Source organism: Neolamprologus multifasciatus, chromosome 1 (assembly GCF_963576455.1).
Source record: "Neolamprologus multifasciatus chromosome 1, fNeoMul1.2, whole genome shotgun sequence".
Lineage (NCBI taxonomy): Eukaryota > Metazoa > Chordata > Actinopteri > Cichliformes > Cichlidae > Neolamprologus > Neolamprologus multifasciatus.
Window position 1 is genome coordinate 20,455,000 of NC_140439.1, and position 20,604 is coordinate 20,475,603.

At 39.6% G+C, this 20,604-nt stretch overlaps 1 protein-coding gene across 11 annotated transcripts in view; it reads left to right on the forward strand.

The window, feature by feature from the left end:
• Nucleotides 1-2,306: 2,306 nt before the first annotated feature.
• nfat5b (nuclear factor of activated T cells 5b) overlaps nt 2,307-20,604 on the forward strand; it is a 39,737-nt gene continuing 21,439 nt past the window's right edge. For 6 of the 11 annotated variants that reach the window (XM_085155542.1, XM_085155543.1, XM_085155544.1 and 3 more), the window contains exon 1: nt 2,308-2,632. In XM_085155542.1, the coding sequence (XP_085011668.1) occupies nt 2,560-2,632 (73 nt within the window). In that variant the 5' untranslated portion in view covers nt 2,308-2,559. Of the gene's footprint in view, nt 18,786-20,604 lie in introns of all 11 variants that reach the window. The other 5 variants (XM_085155541.1, XM_085155551.1, XM_085155553.1 and 2 more) reach the window with 2 other exon arrangements.

The following is a 20,604-nucleotide window of genomic DNA, read 5'->3' on the forward strand; positions in this document are numbered from 1 at the left end:
TGAGAGGTGGAGGTATGTTCTGGAGAGAAGAGAGATGAAAATAAGTAGAAACAAGACAGTATACATGAGTGTCAATAAGAGGTAGACTGCAAGGAGTAAAGGTAGTGAAGACAGATGAGTTTAAATACTTGAGATCAGTCATCCAAGGCACCAGACAGTACATGAGAGATGACAAAAAGAATGCAGGTGAGGGGGAGACAAGTGTCACAGGTGATTTGTGACAGAAGGATAGGAGCAAAAATGAAAGGGAAATTTTAAAAGATGTTAGCGAGACCTGCTATGATGTGTGGTTTTGGGAGGCAGAGTTGGAGGACAGAGGAGGACGCTGGGGAATGGGTGAGATAGAGGCAAGTGACCTGTTGTAGTGACACCTGAAGGCAGCTGAAAGAAGAATATTTTGTGAAAGTTATTAGCAGAGATGGGCAGTAACGTGTTAATCCGATTACTTTTTTCAAGTAACGAGTAAAGTAAGGGATTACTATTGCAAAAAAGGTAATTAGATTACTGTTACTTTCCCGTAAGCATGCAGCGTTACTGCGTTACTAAAACCGTGATTTTTTTGGGAGAGTGTCTCATGACAGTGATGTAAGCGAGTGCAAAGTTCATGGCAACACCTGTGTGCAGATCAACAATGGACAATATATCGAGTGCGGGAGAGCATATGACCGTGCAGCGTTTAAAGTGTGGAAGTACTGCCCTTACTTTGAGTTTGACAAAAAAACTGACAAAAAACATTAGTGTCCGCTGCTCACTGCAAGCACCGAGTACGCTGCCACGGAATGGGAAATTCACAGAGAAACTCGCGGATTCTTCCACTGACCACTGCGGCACACCTGAACCAGGGCAAACCTCCGCCTGCCTCACTCCTGCTATACAGGTGAAAATAGAGCAACAGGACTGCTGAGTCTTTGATTTTATTTATTTTCTGCTGTGTTTCATTTGCATTTATTTGAAATAGTGAGTGTAAACACAAAAAAAATATTTTATTTTATGTGCTGGAATGTGCAGAAAATAGGTTTAAATGTTAAACAAATTTCTTCCAGTCAGAAAATGTTGCATATAATTAAATTTTTGCTTGATGCATAAAGTTAAAAGATTAAAACTAATAAAACAAATTTTAAAAAGAGACTTTTTCCATTTGATTACATTTTATATGATGGATTATGCAGAAAAAATAGAATTGGGCTGAAAGATCTATCGCTTTATTACCTATTCAGGTTGTAAATCATGTTTTTAAAAAGTAACTAAGTAACTAAGTAACTAATTACTTTTGAAAATAAGTAATCAGGAATTACTTTTTGGGGGAAGTAATCAGTAATTTAGTTACTGATGACTTTTTTCAAGTAACTTGGCCAACACTGGTTATTAGCATCTATCAGATATCATGAATTATACTGTACTCATTCCATATTTTACTTGCTATTGTTTTGCTGCATTTCAGTTCAGTAGGATAAACATTATATCGTGTTACACTGTATTAACACATTTTATTCATTTTTCAGTCTATACTTTCAGATTTTGCACAGTATAAAGTATGGTGTTTTGTTGCTTGCTGTTTCTGTTCTTTTCTTGGATTTTGGGTTCCCCAAAACATTTCGCTTGTATTTCCATTATTAATCTATACTATTTTCTATTCATATGCTGTCTTAATTGTTTTACACACATTTATATTCTGCACATTCAGACACGAATTTCTTCAGTCTGTGCAATATAATTATAAAAGAGTTAAATTAAACATCCTCAAAAGTTGATTCTGTTCATCTGGATGTAGCGTTTTCAGTGGGAGAAACGTGACTTCTTCAATCTCAGTTGACTGCAGGTTTCCCCAATCTTATAAACGTCTTATAAACAGCACATTTGCATAATGACTGAAACTAGCACCACTGAAGGAACAAGGGCTGGGAGGTCAGTTTCTTGATCATTAATATGCAAATTGTCATGACCATTGATCAACAGCCACTGATCAAAGCTCAATGATCAAAGACCATGAGTACCATTCAGAGAGTTGGGGAATGGCTGCAATCACAGCATTGTAAGACGGCGAAAGATGTACCCTCCTCGATTCAGAGATGGTCTTTCCCTAGTGTTTTGGGGTTTAAAATAAAATTAGACACCTTTACAGTGTAGCTTACAAAATAAACGTATTCGTAGGTTATTGGAAAAGTATTGTTTGAAAAGTTAGAGTATTTAAATATTAATCTGCATATAAATAAAACGCCCGTGTCTCTGGTAAGCTACTACACAACTCCCAACGATCTTACGTATCCCCGACGGCACTTTTTACGTGTTGCGTCACGGCTGTGGGCGTGACTATCCACGTGAGCCAACGATCTCGGCTCGTCCGCTGACAACAAACATGCGTCGTTGGCAGCCCGAGGGGGTACTCAGTCACCAGCAGAGTAGCGGCGGGGGCAGTTAACCAGCTCTAAGGACACTCTCACGCTAGTAGCGACCGCTGTCCCGTTCAAAGTTTGGGGGCTTTCTGTTCGGAGAAACAATCAAACGTTTTAGCGACGCTGTGTTTGACGGTGTCCGGTTTCCTCACACTGAGGGATTGCAATGCCCTCTGACTTTATCTCCCTTTTCAGCGGGGACCTCGACCTGAATTCACCCAGATCCTTGTACTCTAAAGGTAAACATTTTTTTATTCACTTTCTCTCTCGCTTGTCACTCTCATTTGCCACTTTTCGGAGTTTACATGTGCGACTGACCGCCTGCCGCGTTTGGTTTAAGGGTTTAAACAAGTGTGCGTGGGTGTGTTTTTTGGAGGTTTTTTTGTGCGGTGGCTGAACTCCCCCCTCCACTCTCATTCATTTGTAAACCATCTTTAAAACGCCTGCTCAAAATAATGTGAGGTACTGAATCTCTTATAGATAATTTATAGATATTTCCTGTGTGTACTGTGTCGTGGGATTGGACCTTGAAACAACGTGGAATGTTTTTTTTAATTATTATTATCTTTTCTCAAAACTAAAGCCCTGGGCAGCTGCATGCACACCGGTCAGACCAGTTTACCAATTCCCTGGCAGCTGAAAAACGGTGATATCTATGTTCTGGGGGTTGTTTGAATAGGCCATCAGTGACCCCCGCCCCCTGAAGCACTACATATACAGGGCACTGCCCCCAAAGCGACGCTGTAATGGGATCATGGACATGAACTGTGAGAGCCTCATGAAAGCCTTTACATAGCATAGCCTAACTTAAATGAACTTAACTAGGTGTAAATTTAGAAAAACACAAAACAAAAACAGCGTCATTTTGTAGTACCCTGTTAATTACATGAAGGAGTTTATCCATATAATAGGACACACATGTGGGAGCATGCTGCTTTGCATGATACTAGTGAGAAAAGTGGAAAAAATAAGTCTCGCAAAACTGTCATATGTAGAAATATCTTTTGGAAGCGATTTCATCCAACAGGGGGTGTGCAAAGCTAATATCAGTTTTTAAGGTTAAGAATAGTATGCTACCATTTTCTTATAGCAGTGGGTTTCAGCAAACGAATTAAGTGGGTGGCTTCATTCATGCTCGTGCGGAAATTTTTGCATCATTAAGAATCTTAATGGAAATCTGTTGCCAGTTTTAACCTGAAAGCATGAGTTGATAATGGGAAAATAATATAATTAGTAATTTAATTTATGGGTCTTTGTAAAACACAAAACCAAAATGCCATAATTCTGTAAATCAACAACTGATTTTCCTGACAAACGCTGCTTTTACAATGATCTTAGACTGAAAAACATGTTCGTAAATAAACATGAAGGTCGTGATGCAGAATTCAATGCTCAACTTTACTGCGGCTGATCATGAAGAGAAACGATCATGTCTCAAGATAACATGCAATAATGACACATTGCCTGAAAATATATTTATCATCTTTCTGTAGAAACGTTTTGCAATTTGCAATAAGTTGGAGAGAAAAAGTTGAAAAATTGAAGCATTTAGGTGTTATGTTTTAGAATGTCGCACTTCCATTGCAACCTCTGTCCAGAATTGTGAAATGCTTCCTCTTGTTATTTCAGATTGTCATGCTATGATTTTGGTTTGTGTCAAACTTTGAAACTATTACCCAAATGGATGCTCACAAATTGTGTTATATCATTTCGCTCAATCACTGGAAATGTGCAGAAATGAAGACCTTCTCTGCCTTTTCTCCCTGCCCTAGCATATTTACCAGAATATTAACATCTTTTTCATCAGCTGCTTACCTAGATTCAGGAGTCCATTAATGGAGTAGTAAACAAGTTTAACCCAGTATTGCATTTATTTTACCAAATATGTGTTGCACTGGCTGCTCATATTAAACAGCACTAAAGTTTAACATGAAGGCCACCACATGTACAAGTAATTGCTGTGAACCAATAACCCACATAGCAAGGAGGTCTGGCCTGGATCTGGTAACAAGTCGGCACTGTCGGCTGACTTCTGGCATGATATGACGTATGTCATCCAGATATGGGCCAGGCCTGGTATAGATGGTACTGCCTATGTGATGGCATGCCATTTCTGGCTCGATTGTGGTTTGGTTTATGTGACCAAGGCCCATAGAAAACAGGTCTGGCCCGGATCTGGCATCAAGCTGGCACTTCTGGCTGACCGGTGTCATGGCAGAGTGTATGTCAACCAGATGTGGGCCAGGTCTGGCAATGATGGCACTATTTATGTTCCTGTTTTCCTATTTTAGTTAAAAGACCCAAATGCCATGTTGCAATACTATACTGCTATGGTAGCCAACATTTCAAATGCAGGTTTGACAGGTTATTGAGTGTACACTTTATCCAAAACCTAGTGACGGTTTACTCATATTTACCACCTACTGATCGAAAGGTTAGTGGTTCCCTGGCTCCTCCAGTCTGCATGTCAAGAGTGTGAATGTAGTTAGGAAGCACTGAGTTTAGAGAAAGTGTGTAAATGTGGCATGTTGTATAAAGCACTTTGAGTAATCCAGGACATGAGAAAAGCGCTATGCAAGAATCAGTCCATTCACTGTCTGAACAGAGTTATGTTACTTTTGCACTCTTCTGCATGTTCTGGCACATGTTGTTATTATATGGCTTGATTAAGGTACGCATTCGGCTGACATCTGGGGCCAGAGCTGAAACTGTTCTGGGCCAGCAGTGTGTCTACAACTGGCCCGTGGCTGCACACAACTTACACATGGCCCACATACTGCAAAGAATGACGGCCCTTTGGTGGCTCAGATCAGGTTTGCCAGAGGTAGTCCACACATGGGCCAGCACAGGACCACCAGTGTGTCTGCAACTGGCCTTGGGCTGGCCCATGTGTGGGCCACCTCTGGCAAACCAGACCTGGGCCACCAAAGTCCTATCATTCTTTGCGGTATGTGGACCATGTGTGGGCCACATTGTGTGGGCCAGATCCGGGACATACCAATTTTGCTATGTGGCAAAGTTCAAACTGCTCTGAATACTCATTTTTAAACAGTTTCTTCTGTGACATAAGAGAAAAGTGATAATAAATATAGTAAAAGTATTCCAGTAAAAGCAACTTTACTTCAATACTTTTGTAAGCAGCATTGATCATTCCCAGTAATGCACAAAGATAATAAGATAACAATTTGTTTTTGCTGTCAATTATATAATTTAACTTTTTACTCCTAACTCTAGACCGTGAACTCTTATGCACCACATAAATCAGCTAAAACTCCTTTGAGATTAAGGCCAGTGGTAACTTGTTTTTAAACCTGTTAATCGCACAATTGTGTGTTCCTGGCAGCACAGTCGACACCATGGGCTGTTTAGTAGAGAAGCTGGGTTTCACTGTGTTGGGTATGGTCCTGATAAGGCCCACTCTTCCACAGTTGATTTTTTTTTTTGGAAAGAAAGCCCCAGTTATCTTTTGACTCCTTAACATCAGCTTAAGTCGTACCCCAGCCCAGAAATAAAATATACTGTCGATCAGAATCTTTAGCTGTTTTTTTTTTTTTTTTTTTTAATAGGTAATGCTCGTCTGTAAAATGCCTTTCTCACACAAGCGGTCACAAAGAGCTGTCCCCAAGATAGAGTAAGATGAGTAAGAAAATAAATTCCATTTAAAACAATAGAAAAGCTGCATTAAACAGCAAAACATGATGAGGAACATATTTTTAGTTTGCTGTTGCGACAGAGAATGTAAAGTAAATCCAATAAACAATAGCACTCAAGACAAGACTGCTTGCTATCTTTTACTGATGGTCTGTAAGTTAATGCATGTAATAAAATGTCTCTCCACCAGTTTCACATTAAGTTGAAGAATGTTATGGGTTCTGCACTATCTATCCCAGTTAACAATTGTACGACCCTCAGATCTCGACATCAGCGATCTCTTTTTTTTTTTTTTTCTATTGACACGACCAAAGCCTGGTCAATCATTACCTTGCTGGTTGCACTGTGTATAAACCTGGGCTTAAATAGCACTCTATTAATATTGACTCTGCTGTGTTAAGCAAACTTAGCGGCATGCGCTTAGAAATATTTGACTTCCTTGAAAGCTCGTTGAGATCTGATGATGAAAGAAACAATATCATAGAGGGGAAACGTCTGAAAAAGAGCAGTGCATTAAGAGTTGGCGCTTTACTCTGAATGTTTCTGACGCAGACACGTCGCCATCTGTGGACTCTAAACTCCTGTATTTGGAGATGTAAATGAACGGTAATCTCATGAGTCAGTGGTCTTGGGAACTTAAGCTCATTGTGAACACGGTGAAACACACAGTAAAGTAACTCACAATCTTCATCTTTTTTAACATCAACCCAGACCTGTTCGACGTATTTTAAACCGTCGCCCTTGTAGATATATATTCGTGTGTCAAGTTTGCCTGGTGTCATAATAAGATCACACATGACACCATACCAGCAGTATGCTGATTACATGACATGGATTTCCTCCTCAGCTTTACAATATTCAACACAGCTTTGAGAGCACAATTTGCATTGTGTGCACTCTGTCTGCGAAGCCAGGAGGACACAACCAGGAGACAACCAATATGAGTCCTATGAAACTGGGTGAAATGGGGAATGTCTACAAACTGCTTACTGGTAAAATCCCTTCACTTTTCGCTCATACCCCTCTTCCTCTGCCATTTATAAGTGCCTATCATAACTGTTTTCTATATCGGGCCTGCTGTATGATGTCCAGACTGACTTTGTCTCAAAGGACCGTAACATTTATTTTGACTAAAGGCCATTGAAGCTCCATTATGGCTCCTCTCCCCACAAAATTACTACTCCTGTAGTTATACTCAGGCCCAGCCATGTTCACAGAGCTAGTGGTGGTGTTTGTTTGTCTTTTGTGGCCTGGAAGTGTTTTATGATATTAATTGTTATGAGCAAAGCTACATGCAGCTGGCAACTTGACTAATCTAAGGAAGAAGTAGATCAGAGTCCACTAGCGAAAGTGGAATGCAGACAGACAGGCATCTGGACTAATGGCATATTCGGTCTTCTATCCCCCAGTGTCTCTATTAAAGTTGAGATCTGTTTTGTCTGGAGTAGTGAGCTGTTTAAGAGTTAGGGGAGATGGAGAACATTTAGTTTTTATGATCATCTTCAAGTAAAATACAATCTCCTGTTGTAATATAAATCACAATTGCTATTGCTCGATACATTCATCTTCAGGGTTAACTGTTAATGAGCTCATTCAGTGCTCCTAAAAAGCCATAAAGTAATTCCGATTACTCACATCTAAATGCGGCCCAAGTGTTCTCACTTACCTTCTTTGAAATCTCTTTGATCAATCATTAACACTAACCAAACTTCAATAAGAAGTCTAATCAGTGTCGGGTCAAAATATCGCCTCTTCTGGTATTTACTGCACACTTGTGACTTTGTTTTGGCTGCGGAAAATCAATATATGAGCTTTTTAACCAATCAGAGCACTTGAAGTTTATACTAAAGTGTCTTCTTGTGTGTGTGTGTGATTGTTGAGGTCAACTATTGAACTACTTTTTGCTATACGTATAGATCTCCAAAATCTCCTTTGTTGTATTGCATTGAACACGAAAGCCATGTTGAGATTTAATGCTTAAAAAAAAAAAGAAATATTTTACAAAAACGAGCACATGTTTGTAATAATTAGCACTAGTATCACATTTGTGTCATACATATATAAAAAAATGTGTGTTCCCAAAGTTACAAATACCTTTTGTAGACATTGAAAAGTGTTAGTTTTTGAAACTGCAATTCGACAGCTTTGTGCGCACCTTTATAGATTTTACGACGTGCAATGAAGTTGCCGAAATCACGGAACTTATAAAGTATTATACCCGTCTTTTAAAGTTTTTCCATTCTGCCAGAAACCAGCCTTTAATAAGTAATCAAGTAAAGAGTTTTTGTCTCCTTGGCCTATTTTAGGTGAGCAGGTTAATTGTGTTCATGAATTGTTGCTCTCAGCAGTTGAAAGGAGATTATCTGCCAGACAGGTGTTGCTGTGCAGCAGGATAGCTCTGAGAAAAAAATACAGTAGTGGGTCACGAAGCGGAGCATTGTATTGTATTTGTCCCACTTAATTTTGTGTCCATTACCATGTTTCAAAGAGTCCTGTCCGCAGTACTGTCTGGTTTACCGCAGTTCAGGATTTCCATTGCAAAATAACAGGAATAGGACTCGAGCATAGCGCCTGAACGCTTCTGCTTGCACAGATCTTGGAGAATATTTCTCAACACTATTCTGTGAAAAGCCCAAAGCACCTGTGACATCTTACAGCCTGCCCTTGCGTTTCTGGCCCAAGCAAGATGATTCTGAACTAAGACATTAAATATTGAGTGTGGTGAATCTTGGCTTGCCGCGCTCTTTCCATTGGCAGGTCACATGCGGCAGTTTAAGGTGTCAGAAACTCATAACTAGGCTGTAAACGCAGTGTGTGTTATATTCTGGTTCAAAGTAAGAAGCTGTTACAGTGAATTCACACATTTATTCATTTCTTTTTCTTTCTTTCCTGTTATTTCTAAATAAAGCAAATGTACATGCAAGTTCCAATCAAGCCAGTCTGTGTTTGTGTATAAATACATAGTGGTCAGTTTACAATAATTAACAAATAATAAAAAGATAAGACTTTATTGTCTAATTGTTAGACAAATAGCAACCCAAAACGTGTTTACTTTAGAGTATGGTGTTTTAAATGTACGCTGAAATCAGAAACCCGAACACGTACTTTGGGTAATCCGATATACTAACCTTACAACAAACCCCTTCTCCGTGGAGCTTATCATATTCCGTTTTTATTGAGACAGTGCCAGAGAGCTGTGGATTGAAATGGTCTTTAAGGACAGCTCTCCGAAGTGGTTTGATTATCCTGCAGAAGTCGTCTTGCTGCGTTGTTGTTCTGACCACTGTTACAGCCCACAGTTACTGCACCATGTTGGTTAAGTGAATGATGCTTTTATTAGCTAGCTGTAATTAGCACATATATCATTCCATCAGTTTTCATCTAATGCAATACCAGTTGGCAGCGAGACATTAAATGTAGTGCTATTGAAACATGATAACATGCACAAAGGACCTGTTGACTAACTTCATGTATGTGTTCACACATGCTTGCTGGCACATATATTTAGGGTTGGGCTTTTTCTTTCAGGTAGTTTCACACAGTACATAGTATCTTGTGTTGTTCTAAGCCCTTATGGATTTCTACATTTTAACCAAAGCTGCAGAAATACATCAAATTGAAATTGCCACTTTTTTTCCCCCCTTTTGTCCTTCATGCTGTTTGGGCTTGATTGAGACTGCACATGTGGCTCTCTTTTGAGACTTTGAACTGCATCCATGGTTTTATTTTCCTGCAGATCCAGAGCCACAGCTAAGGCAATTTTCTTTCAGTGCTGAGTCAGTTTAATCACATCTGTAGCCGTTTGTTAATATCCTGGCACAAAATGAAATGAAAGGTGAATCTGAGGCTGTGTTAAGGTCTGCAAGCCAGTTCAAGTAGAAGAAATGTTACTTGCTTATGAACATATGATATATTCTCTGAGCTTTTTTTTTCTTTCTTTTTCCCCCTCCTCTGCAGGTACAAGAATAGCTGCTGTCATTTAGCTTCAAAATCCTGTTGTAGGTTTGTTAAGCCTGTAAGGGATTTTTTTTTTTTGACACATTTTGTCACAGCTCTGAGTTTCCTCACACAAAAAGGTATTTCATAACATTCAGTAATGACAAATTCTTTGTGACAAAGTGCTCAAGCGATCCACCTCGCAAGCCAGCAGTTGTGGTATGCCAGTATCCTGTGTTTTCATTTCTTCTTTCTGAGTCATCTGGCTTCCCCAGCAGACCGGCAGGTAATTTGTGCTGGAATGAACTGGAGCATTGATGTCCTCCTGTATCCTGTCATTGATTGTATCCTTGCTTGTTCTTGTTGTGCACTCTCACTTGGCCCACATTCAGTCCAGCGAAGCCAAGAATATACCTTTTACGCCACACAGATGCATACGCAGGGTTTAGAGTAGCGTCTGCACAAACACAACAAGTTGGAGTGCATGCAAACATCTGCACGGAGGCTCGTCTTCACCCTCTGATAACACTGTTTGCATCAGACAAGAACCCTGACCAAAAGTATCAGCTTTTTCCCCCTTCTCCTGCCTGGCAACCACCAGTTGTGAACGCCTGCTGTGAAATCAATTGCTATAGTCCCAGTCTCGCAGGCCTAAAGACCACAAGGGAAAAATCTCTGTCTTTGGTTTGGTCACACTTTTTCAAGTTTCACTACCACTTAGTGGTTAGTTAGCAAGTGTTTGCTGTAGTGCATTGACTTTGTCTGCAATGTGCTGTCAATCAAAGCAATCAGAAGGAGGTTTTTGATGCAGCAACCTCTTTGTCATTTGTTGCTAGGTGAAACTGTTACCAGTCTTCAAGAGACCCTTGCTTACTAGTTGGGGCATATACATTTTTCCCTAGACACTGATGGGCCTCCAGACCTGTGTGACCTTACCAAACAGTTTTTCCTTTTGTACTCTGACATTAAAAACATTTTTTTAAACTTTGGCATTATTTTTATTTTGTCTGATTTACCGCAGCAATTTTGCCCTCAGCTTTAAACCCCACATTGTTCCACAAAATTCAAACAGTTAAAGATGTGCTTTACCTTTATTGAGTTTTTTAAACTAAATCTGATTATAAAAGTATAATGATGGTATTGTATAGACGATGCCTGATGCAAAATAAACCTGTACTTAGGTTGGACAATCATTAATCATGTCAGGTTTTTATGATAAAATCAAATCTTAAATATCTAGAGCGTGACATCTGGTCACAAGGCTGCTAACTGCATTTTTTTCAAAACATTCGGTAGCTATTTAAAAGTCACTGCTTATCTGCTTGATTGCATTATGGTCTTTTTAACCTTGAGGTGCCCTGCCATAGTTTCTTGTTAAATCAAAGGTCAGGTTTATTTATTAGTTTGGCACAGTTTTTTTGTTTTGTGTTGTTTCTTTGTTTTTTGATGAGTCAAATACCAGTTCATTAGAAGAAAAAAACTGTTCATTTCTCACCATATCAACAAGCCACAGCTTGCTTGAACAATGAGCAACAGAAATATGAGTCTGCATCTTTTTTCTCCTCTTCAGTGAGTAAAGGTGCAGACTTAAGTGTGCAGTCTGACGTAAACCTGTTTGAGCACGTGGGGCAGAGTAGTAAGCGTGCTATTTGGAAGGAATTTTTGCCTTAGGAGTCAACAGAAATTACATAAAGAGGGCTTCTGGATCAAAAGCTGTTGTTGGGTGCCAATCTTTGCATGTCCAGGCAACTAGACTAACATGCAGACGTCAAATTTCAGTTCCAATATCCCAATATCACCCCTTGTTTTTGTTTTTCAGTTAGTGGCCTAAACCCTGTCAGAACAAACTGCATTTGGTGATAGTGGAGTTTGATTAGTCTTTGCCATTCTCAATCCTTATTTGGAAGTAAATCTTCCTATATAAGTGGTAAAGTTATAGGCTTAGTCTACAGGCTGTCTCACAACAGTTTGTCAATAGAAATCTTGAAAATATTACAAAGAAGTAAAATCTACAACACAAGGATAAGAATTCAAAGCAGTTATTGTTCTGAAAAACATTGGTATTAGGAGCTAGTCCTACATTCTGGACTTTTTCAGTGTAGATTTAGTGCACCTCAAGACCTTCCCAGTGAACTTTAAATGTTGTCTCTTTTTTAAATGTTTATTTCCCCCTTCTTATCATTAGAGTCAACAGCTTCCATCAGAAATCAGCCCACAGAGTTTCCAAAACTAGACCTTTGTAATAGGGCTGGGCGATATGACCCAAAATTCATATCTCGATATTTTTTACCTGGACGGCGATATAAGATATATATCTCGATATTTTTTAAGCCATTTTAAGCCATAAAGTAAGAACAAAAAGAGAGTTCTTAGTCAAAGCTGTGTCCCAGATGTCACACAGGCACTTTTATTAACATAGAGCATAGATGTACATAAAATTTACTCAAAAATAAATTATGAGCATTTATTAAATAATAATGTTGCATAAATAAAAGAAAACAATGTTGTTTTTGTGCATAACAAAAAGCTCACAATTGTGCAGTCAAAATGTAAACTAAAAGACGATGAGCATAGTAACAAAGACAGATTTCACAGCTGCTCTGTTCCCAACTTCTGCTGTGTGACTGACAGCATTGAGTTTGAAATCCTCTTCGTAACCACGTCTCTTAACAGGTGCCATTTATGGTCCTTATACACAGTAGGGTAATATTACGTTGAAGCACAGTACGTATCACTCCGCGAGGCTCCTCGGTCGCCGTAATGCTCTGACAATCCATCAACCGGTGCAGCACCGTAGCTTACCAAAGTCGTACTAAAACATTTTTTGACAGATTGCTGAGCGCTGTGTACCACATAAAATTGGTTCGCGGCCATCAAGCACAACCAGAATTCATACATAAGGCGCGCTGTCAACTTCTGAGAAAATGAAAGGATTTTAGGCTGTGCAGCGCCTCTGGGCTGCATGGCGTTAGCGTGGTTAGCTAGCTAACACGTTGACGCCGTCCAGCCCCACGCACGGGGCGATGCGCAGTAACTCGTTAACGGAGATTTGCCGTGTCCATCTTGTCGCTTCCTGCAGGTGAAGCGATGGGGGAGTTGTGTTCAGTGAAGGAGGGGCGAGGCCGAGTAATGTTGCGTAAAGACAAAAGTGGACGAAAGAGAGGCAAACTTGCGGCTCCACAAGTATAGTTATAACGTAACATAGACTATATCGATATAAAGGATATTGTCACATCTTATATCTCGTATAAAAATATATCGATATTTTTTAAAAACTCGATATATCGCCCAGCTCTACTTTGTAATACTACAAGCTATTTTTGCATAATGTTATATACTGACGTGCAGTGGCTCTGTGCTAATGGAGATTTATTCGTATCTTTGAATCATTATCTCCATCATTTGCTCACAGATGCTGATTTTATGATGTGCATACATACTTTATATTAATTATGAAATGAGTTGTTGCATTAAAAAGTCTCAGGGTAGTCCAGGATAGTATTATATAAAAACGACTCGGAAGGTCTTGCTGATAGTGACTGTTCCAATCTAAGAAGCTAGGGTGCTGTCCCCCCCCCCTTTTTTTTTAAACACCCTTGTAGGGCTGTTCGATATAACGATATATATCGGATGATGATATAAAAACACGTTTGTTTCGTGGTGTCGCAAAATGATCTTTTTACGGCAATATTTTTTCATCAAACACTCGACTCCAGCTACATGACGCCCAGCTGGAAACACTTCACGCAAGTCGAACTGCCCGAGATTCACAGAATTTTCAGAAAATCAGGACGATAGACGTCTTTTATCGGGATATGAGATTTTGGTCATATCGCACAGCCCTACACCCTTGTGAACATATTTAATTGTCTGTCAGTATATTCAAAGACACTTCCTGTTGCCTCATCACTTTTCCTGTGAACCTGTCAGAAATTCCTGTTTTACCACATTGTGTGTGTGTGTGTGTGTGTGTGTGTGTGTGTGTGTGTGTGTGTGTGTCTTTTGATTCACTGGAAACGGGGACTTGGAAAACTTCTCATCAGCAGTTAGACATGAATTCACTGGAAATTTTATGGTTTGATCGGGGTTTTTTTTAGTTTTTTTTTTACAGTAATTATTTTCTGCGACATTGCAAATAAAACACGTTTTTCTTTTTTTCTTTTTTTTGAAGGGTGAAAAAAAAGAGGTTGATATACAGACATGCAGACAGGAGTATATACCATCACTCTCTGATAAGTTTACTTTGTATGTTACAGCCGGCTCATAAAGAATATGAATTCTATTTCATTTCCAGCATTCTCTCGGCTGGTATTTATACTTTTAGTATTTTAATTAAGGTGGTGGCACATGGGCCACACACTTAGGTTGCAAAGGGGTGCATATGTGATATGTAAAATCGAGTACTCAGCTATGTAATCTGCCTTTGTAAACTTTTGTGAGATTTACACACTGAATTTGAGCATGGTACTGAAATAGGATGCCACCACTGAAACAAGTCAGTTTGTGAAATTTATTCCCTCGTAGGTAGTCCACAATGAACCACAATGTAAGTGATTGCAAACCATTGCAACTCGGCCACCAAGTGGTAAACCACTAAAGTTAAGAGTGAGGTCTCCTGGTCGTAAGGCCCATGGTGCATAAAAACCACCAGTGTTCTGCTCACTTAATAACTGCAGAGCTCCAAACCTCCTCTGACATTAACACAAGCGTAAAGGTATTCTGTTGATGTAATCTGCATGTGGTACCCTGATTTTGTCCATATAATGTAAATTCTACATGCCGTCAGTAAGAAAAGATTCTGGACTGCTTTGTCAGTTGAAAACTTTACTTATTTATTTGGAAACGCAGGACAATCAGAACGTGTGCATGTATTAGTAGATGTAAATATACACGTTTTATGTGTAAAATTGCCACAGTGTGTCTGTTTGGCTCTCAAGTGGCGCCATCATGATGATGCACTGGTATTGAAGATGAATCTTTTTAAGAGTCTTTTTGTTTTCCTTCAATAAGTTTTCAGAAAATTAAAACATCCTCGATGACCACCACATACGTGAGTAAAATGTGAATTTCACTCATTTAGTGGTTGCTGGAGGTCGCAAGGATTGTGCGGTGGCATGAGGTTGTTGACTGGTCTCTAGGCCAGTGTAACAGGCCTTTCAACAAAGTCATGGTGTCTTTGAGTCTGCCGACCAATCACAGGTTGTGCAGGCTGGTCTCAGTGACACTGCACAAAGTAATGGGTAATATTTGCACATTTGGTTAGAATTGAAATTCACCCACACTGTCTGTGTGTATGACAGTGGTGCAACTGAGAGGCATCTACACAGACATAGATATGTTGTGTCGGTTGTCCCTGATCATGTAAATATTTATAGATTCATATGACATTACTGCAACCAAGGTTGCAAGGTTATCAGGATCCCTAATCTCACATTCTATAATTGACTTGTTTAAAAACAAGGTGTGACGAGGTTTAGGTTAAATGTGGCAAACATAATGGTAAGAATCCTATATTGTGACAGCCTTGCTTTCAAAGCTGACCATGCTGTATTTGCCAGCCTTTGTGTGAGCCGTCCACTGCAAATAGTTTGAATTCCACTGCTTTTTGAAGTCAAGCTTTCAGGTTAAGTTGAATGACCATTTTGTCTTTTGGGTCCACTGGTAAGCACAGAGCTAAAGGTAGATGGGTTTAAGAGAATTAAGTTCAGTCATATTGTCACTATTTTCTTTTCCAGTAGTATCTGCTGACAGTAAAACAGACTCCATTGTGGTACTGTTTAGATAATAAATATGATAATTGACCTACCTTGCTTTCAAAGATGACTTGTGGATGTGTGGTTTGGCCCTCATAGAGTCTCAGTGGGCTTTTTTTGATGACACATGGAGGTTGTTCCTGGTTGTTTCAGGATTAGCTGGGATAAAAGGGCTACATGCCACAAATGCTGAACCTGGTGTGACACAAATAACTTGACCCGCTTCAAGGCTTCACTGACTTTTACTTTGTTAGATCGCTGTGTGGAAAGAACAGTCTGTAAGATTTTTTTCTTTTCAAAAACGTGACAAGGACGAGGTGATGGTCAAAATAGAAAATGTTGACATAACACAAGTGAATACATTGTTTATTTCAGATGCATCTAATTAAAAACACACATTCTAAATTTGTACTCGGATTGTTTTTCCTTTTTAGGCCAACTTTTCCAATATACCCTGAAACAAAAGTTGGGGAATTTACATTTCTATTGAGAGGAAAGATGAAACTTTGTCTTTTTAAGTATTTGGGTAAAAGCTATGTTTTTTAAGAGTTAGATGGGCACAAAATAGTTACGGTTAAAGTGAGAAAAGTTGGTTTTTATGTTCCATGTAATCTCATGCAAACTCAGGTAAGTGTGAAAGCGTTTTTACATATGTCACTGTACACTTCTCACTTTACACATATTATGCAGCCTTGTGAAAAACTTAGTGCACCTTGTGATTCAGCAGCTTTAAGATCCACCTTTAGCAACAATAACATAAAGCAATCATTTTCTGGAAGATTGCCAGTCTTTCATGTCACTATGTCGGAATTTTGGCGCACTTATTTTTACAACTTAAATTCGTTGAGGTTTGCTTACTTTTGTTTTCCCCAGTCCTTGTCAGGTCCTGGCACAGCATTTCGATGTGGTTCAGGTCTGGACTTTGGATGGACCACATTGATTCTTTCCGTTTTCTGTCATTCTGTTGCAGATTTGCTGCTGTGCATGGGATCACTGTCCTGTTGCGTAAACCGTTTTCTGCCAAGCTTTAGCTGGTGAACCGATGGCCTCACATTTAACTCTAGAATACTTTAGTATACAGAAGAGTTTGTGGTTGACTGCAAGTTCTGCCAAGCCCAAATCATCAACCTCCACCACCGTGCTTGACAGTTGGTATGAGGTGTTTGTTCTGATATATTGTTTGTTTTTTGCTGTGCATTATGGCCAAAAATCTCCTCTTCAGTTTCATGTGTTCAAAGAATGTTTTCCACTTGTGGTCAACTTGGAGAAAAATGGCTTAAATTATTTGGTAACCTCCCTTCCCAGATTTAACGGCAGTAACAATTGCTTCTCTAAGATCATTGCTAACATCCTTTCTTGTCTGCCCCCCCCCCCCCCCCCCCCCAATTTTGTTAACACACATCTGAATGCTCCAGACCTAAAACCTGCTACAACTTGTGCTTTAAAAAAGGTGCTCACAGTTTCTGATGATCAGTTAACCAAGTGCATTTGATTGTCAGCACCTGGCTACTACTTATCATCTAAATTCCTATGGAAGCAGTGAGGGTGTACTTAGTTTTTCACAGGACTGTAGCTTAGTTTTACTCCATAAAACACACATGCAACAACTGTGGTTTCACAAATAGTTTCTTCTTGTGCTTTGGTAAGTCTTCTGAGTTTTTTCATCAGGTAAACTGCCAAACACAATGATAATGGTGTTGTTGTTTTTTTCTTTTCCCAAATGCAATATGTGGTTAAGCACCATAATACCAACATAATACCAACACTGCCTGCTATTGTGCAGTAGGTTGAAAATCAATCACAGTAAGCTTTGTTTCAACAGTTTTGTAGTCATCATGTGTGATGCAATTATTTAAGACATAAGTGACAGTTTGTTGTCAGAATTAAAGTTATTTTGTTTGATAATAAGGGTCAAGTCTTTTGGGGTCAAGTCTTTGGTATTTTCCTTTTGATCCTGTGCTTTGTGTTGCTGTTAAACTGAGCCCCCCCCCCCCCCCCTTAATCTTAGCCTTCAATGATAACGTAAATATAAAAACATAATTCTCAGTCTTGAAATATGAGCCAATGTGTGATAACATGTTGACGATTACTAGTGCTGGTTTGAAGAAAAAAGTCACCACAAGGTACAAATAATTAAGGATTTCTGGTACACCAAGATTTGCCTGACATATTTTTTATTTTTTTTCAAATAAAAACAAAAAAGCAGATCACAAAATATGCAAGTTACTACTAACTTGCATATTGTCTGTTCTGTGTAACTGCTTTGATTCTTTCACTGTTCATACTGAGACTGCTGACTTTGACTGGCTCTAAGCTCTGGGTAGCTTTAGCGTTAACCATGTTGCCTAATTTAGCTTCTTTAAAATGTCCAGTGTAAGTATAAAACTGGGTCATTGCTGTTAGCTGTTAGTAGTGGGTGGTAACAATAACATGGAGTGAGATTTTAGTACGGTGTTATAAACTGAAGCCACATACTGATTTTTATTTATATATGTTCGAACTTCATTGCTCAGGTATAAACCTGTATTCATTTATGCCTTAATAATACTGCTTATTTTCTAATTTCTCCATGTTGGCTCAGAAGCGAGACAAACACTCAAAAGAGTTGTCTCTCGATCTCTGTTGCTATGGAGTCCCTGGTAGCCTACATGTAGGTCGGTTGTAAACATTTCAGGGTTGCTGTAGATGGTTTGCTGAAGTTGCCCGTCGATTAAGCTTGTGCTCCTCATTGCATTTTGTGAAATCCCACAAAGTCTTTGCAGCCTGAAATTTTTCAGCAAGTAGGTTGCACTACTGCTCGGTTTCTGCATGACAGGATTCCACATGACAATACCACTAACCTGTTGAGCAGGATGCACTGCAGCAAAGGGTCTGAAGCACAGTAAACAAGACGGGGAGAGATGTAGGTGGAGTGGAGGAGGGGGACAGAAGTGAGTTAAATCAGTCACTCGGCTAAAAAACCAGTGCCACGCCCAAGGTGCCAGGGCTAGTAAGAGCAAGCAGGAGGAATGTGAGGGAAATGAATGGGATTGTAAGTCCTACCATTCACATGGTGAGTTCTTTCTTCTTTTTTTTCATCTTAAGTCTGCACTACTTGCCACATAAACATATCACAAGGCATGATGAGTATGATCTGTGCAGAATTCCTGATGTGAAACTCAGATTGTGAGTGTGTGTGTGGTTTGTTAGTTCAGCTGTGAGTCAGTTCAGTTTTTATACACACATATTTCAGTGCATTGTTAGCACGAGTGCTACTGATCAAAACTAACCACATGTGTCAGTGTGAATTATTCTGGTTGTTATGATTATCACAGAAAATGAGAGGTTTTCCTCTGTGGTCAGCGGACTGCACAACATCGCTGTAGTCTTAAGGTAAAATCAAAACATCACGTGGTGTGCGTGAGTCCGTACAGTTTATTGCCCAGTTAGCAAGGCTTTATTATTTTTTTTAAATCTTCAGAGTGAAAGGGACAGTGTTTTGTCACGTGTAAATAAAGAACTGCATTCTGTCTGTGCGTCAGGAAACAAACATGCAGCAAAATAAGAATTTTCATTCAGCCCTCTAAAAAAAGTCCAAGGGACTGTGGAAACACTTTGAACAGGCCAGCCAGTGATTCGACACTACTGCTGTGAGAGAAGAGTACATATTTTCTGTCTGTGTGGTTGGCAATCTGTTTACTGGAAGGGCTGCTCACTGAGAGCACATGTTGCTGCATGTGCAGTCAGTGAGGCCCAAGAAGTTAAAAGTGTAAATGCACGGGCAGGGAAAGTGTTTTTGTGGCAGCAGTGGGATATGTTTGTGTGCATGCATGTGTGTCTCTGATTTTGTTTGGAGAAAGGAGCCAAAAAAATAATAATTTTTTTTAACCCCAGGAAAACCACACTAGAATCCTCTGTGTATGTGTGGTTCACTGGGAGTTAGGAGTTTGTTGGCTCCACTTTTAAGCCTCTTTCTGGGAACCAGCATTCCCTGCTCTTCTAAACCGAGCTGTAAGAGGCTGGAGGGCTTTGGGAATGAAGAGGCATGGGCTGGTTTCAGTATGTCCCAGGTTTGTCTTTTGTACACAGCGAGTGGTAACAATGGGAGGGTTACGTATCTGATATACACACCAAACCCTGGGACTCAGCTGCAAGTAATTAAAGCTGGCAGTTGGCAGAGAAGAGAGTCAGGCGACTGTAATGGCCGCTCTAAGTTCATACCATAATATTTGGATGATGAATCAGGCTGCTAGTAAAAGTGTTGTCATGCTGTTGACCCAAGGCTTTCTCCCTTCTCCATGTCCTGTTGCCCCAGAAGGGGGCACAGAGAGGAGAGAAAAGGCTTTGTATGACCCTGTTTTTGGTCTGTAATGAGATCTGCTATTTATTTTGCATGCTACAGCATTTGATATGTCTTAAGTTGCTGGGTTTTCCCAAAAGTGTACTCTGAGTCTTGACTAACTACTTCAGATATATGATTCTACCGACCGTCCTCTGAGAAAAAATATGCAGCTTTCAGTTTTGGATGCTGTATAGTAGGGGGCAATGGGTGTATGCATAAAGTGCATACAAACAAATCTGTGCTTAAACTGTGCGTACAAAAGTTTCACTCACAAATTTTCTGACCTGAATTTGTTTGTGTGCTGCAAACAAATGAACTGCCTCAGACTGTGAGCACAAATAATCAAAGTCCTGCTGTCTCGGAAATGTAAACAAATGTCTTTATAGTGAAAGTAATGATGGCTTAATTTACCTCCCACCTTTATGAAACATACTTTTAGAGAAATTTTTAAAAGTTCCAGATATTTCACACATAGTCTTGAGTGAAAATGGGCATCATTTCATCCTCGATGGACATCATCATCACAACCTAATTTCCTGGCATTTTCTCA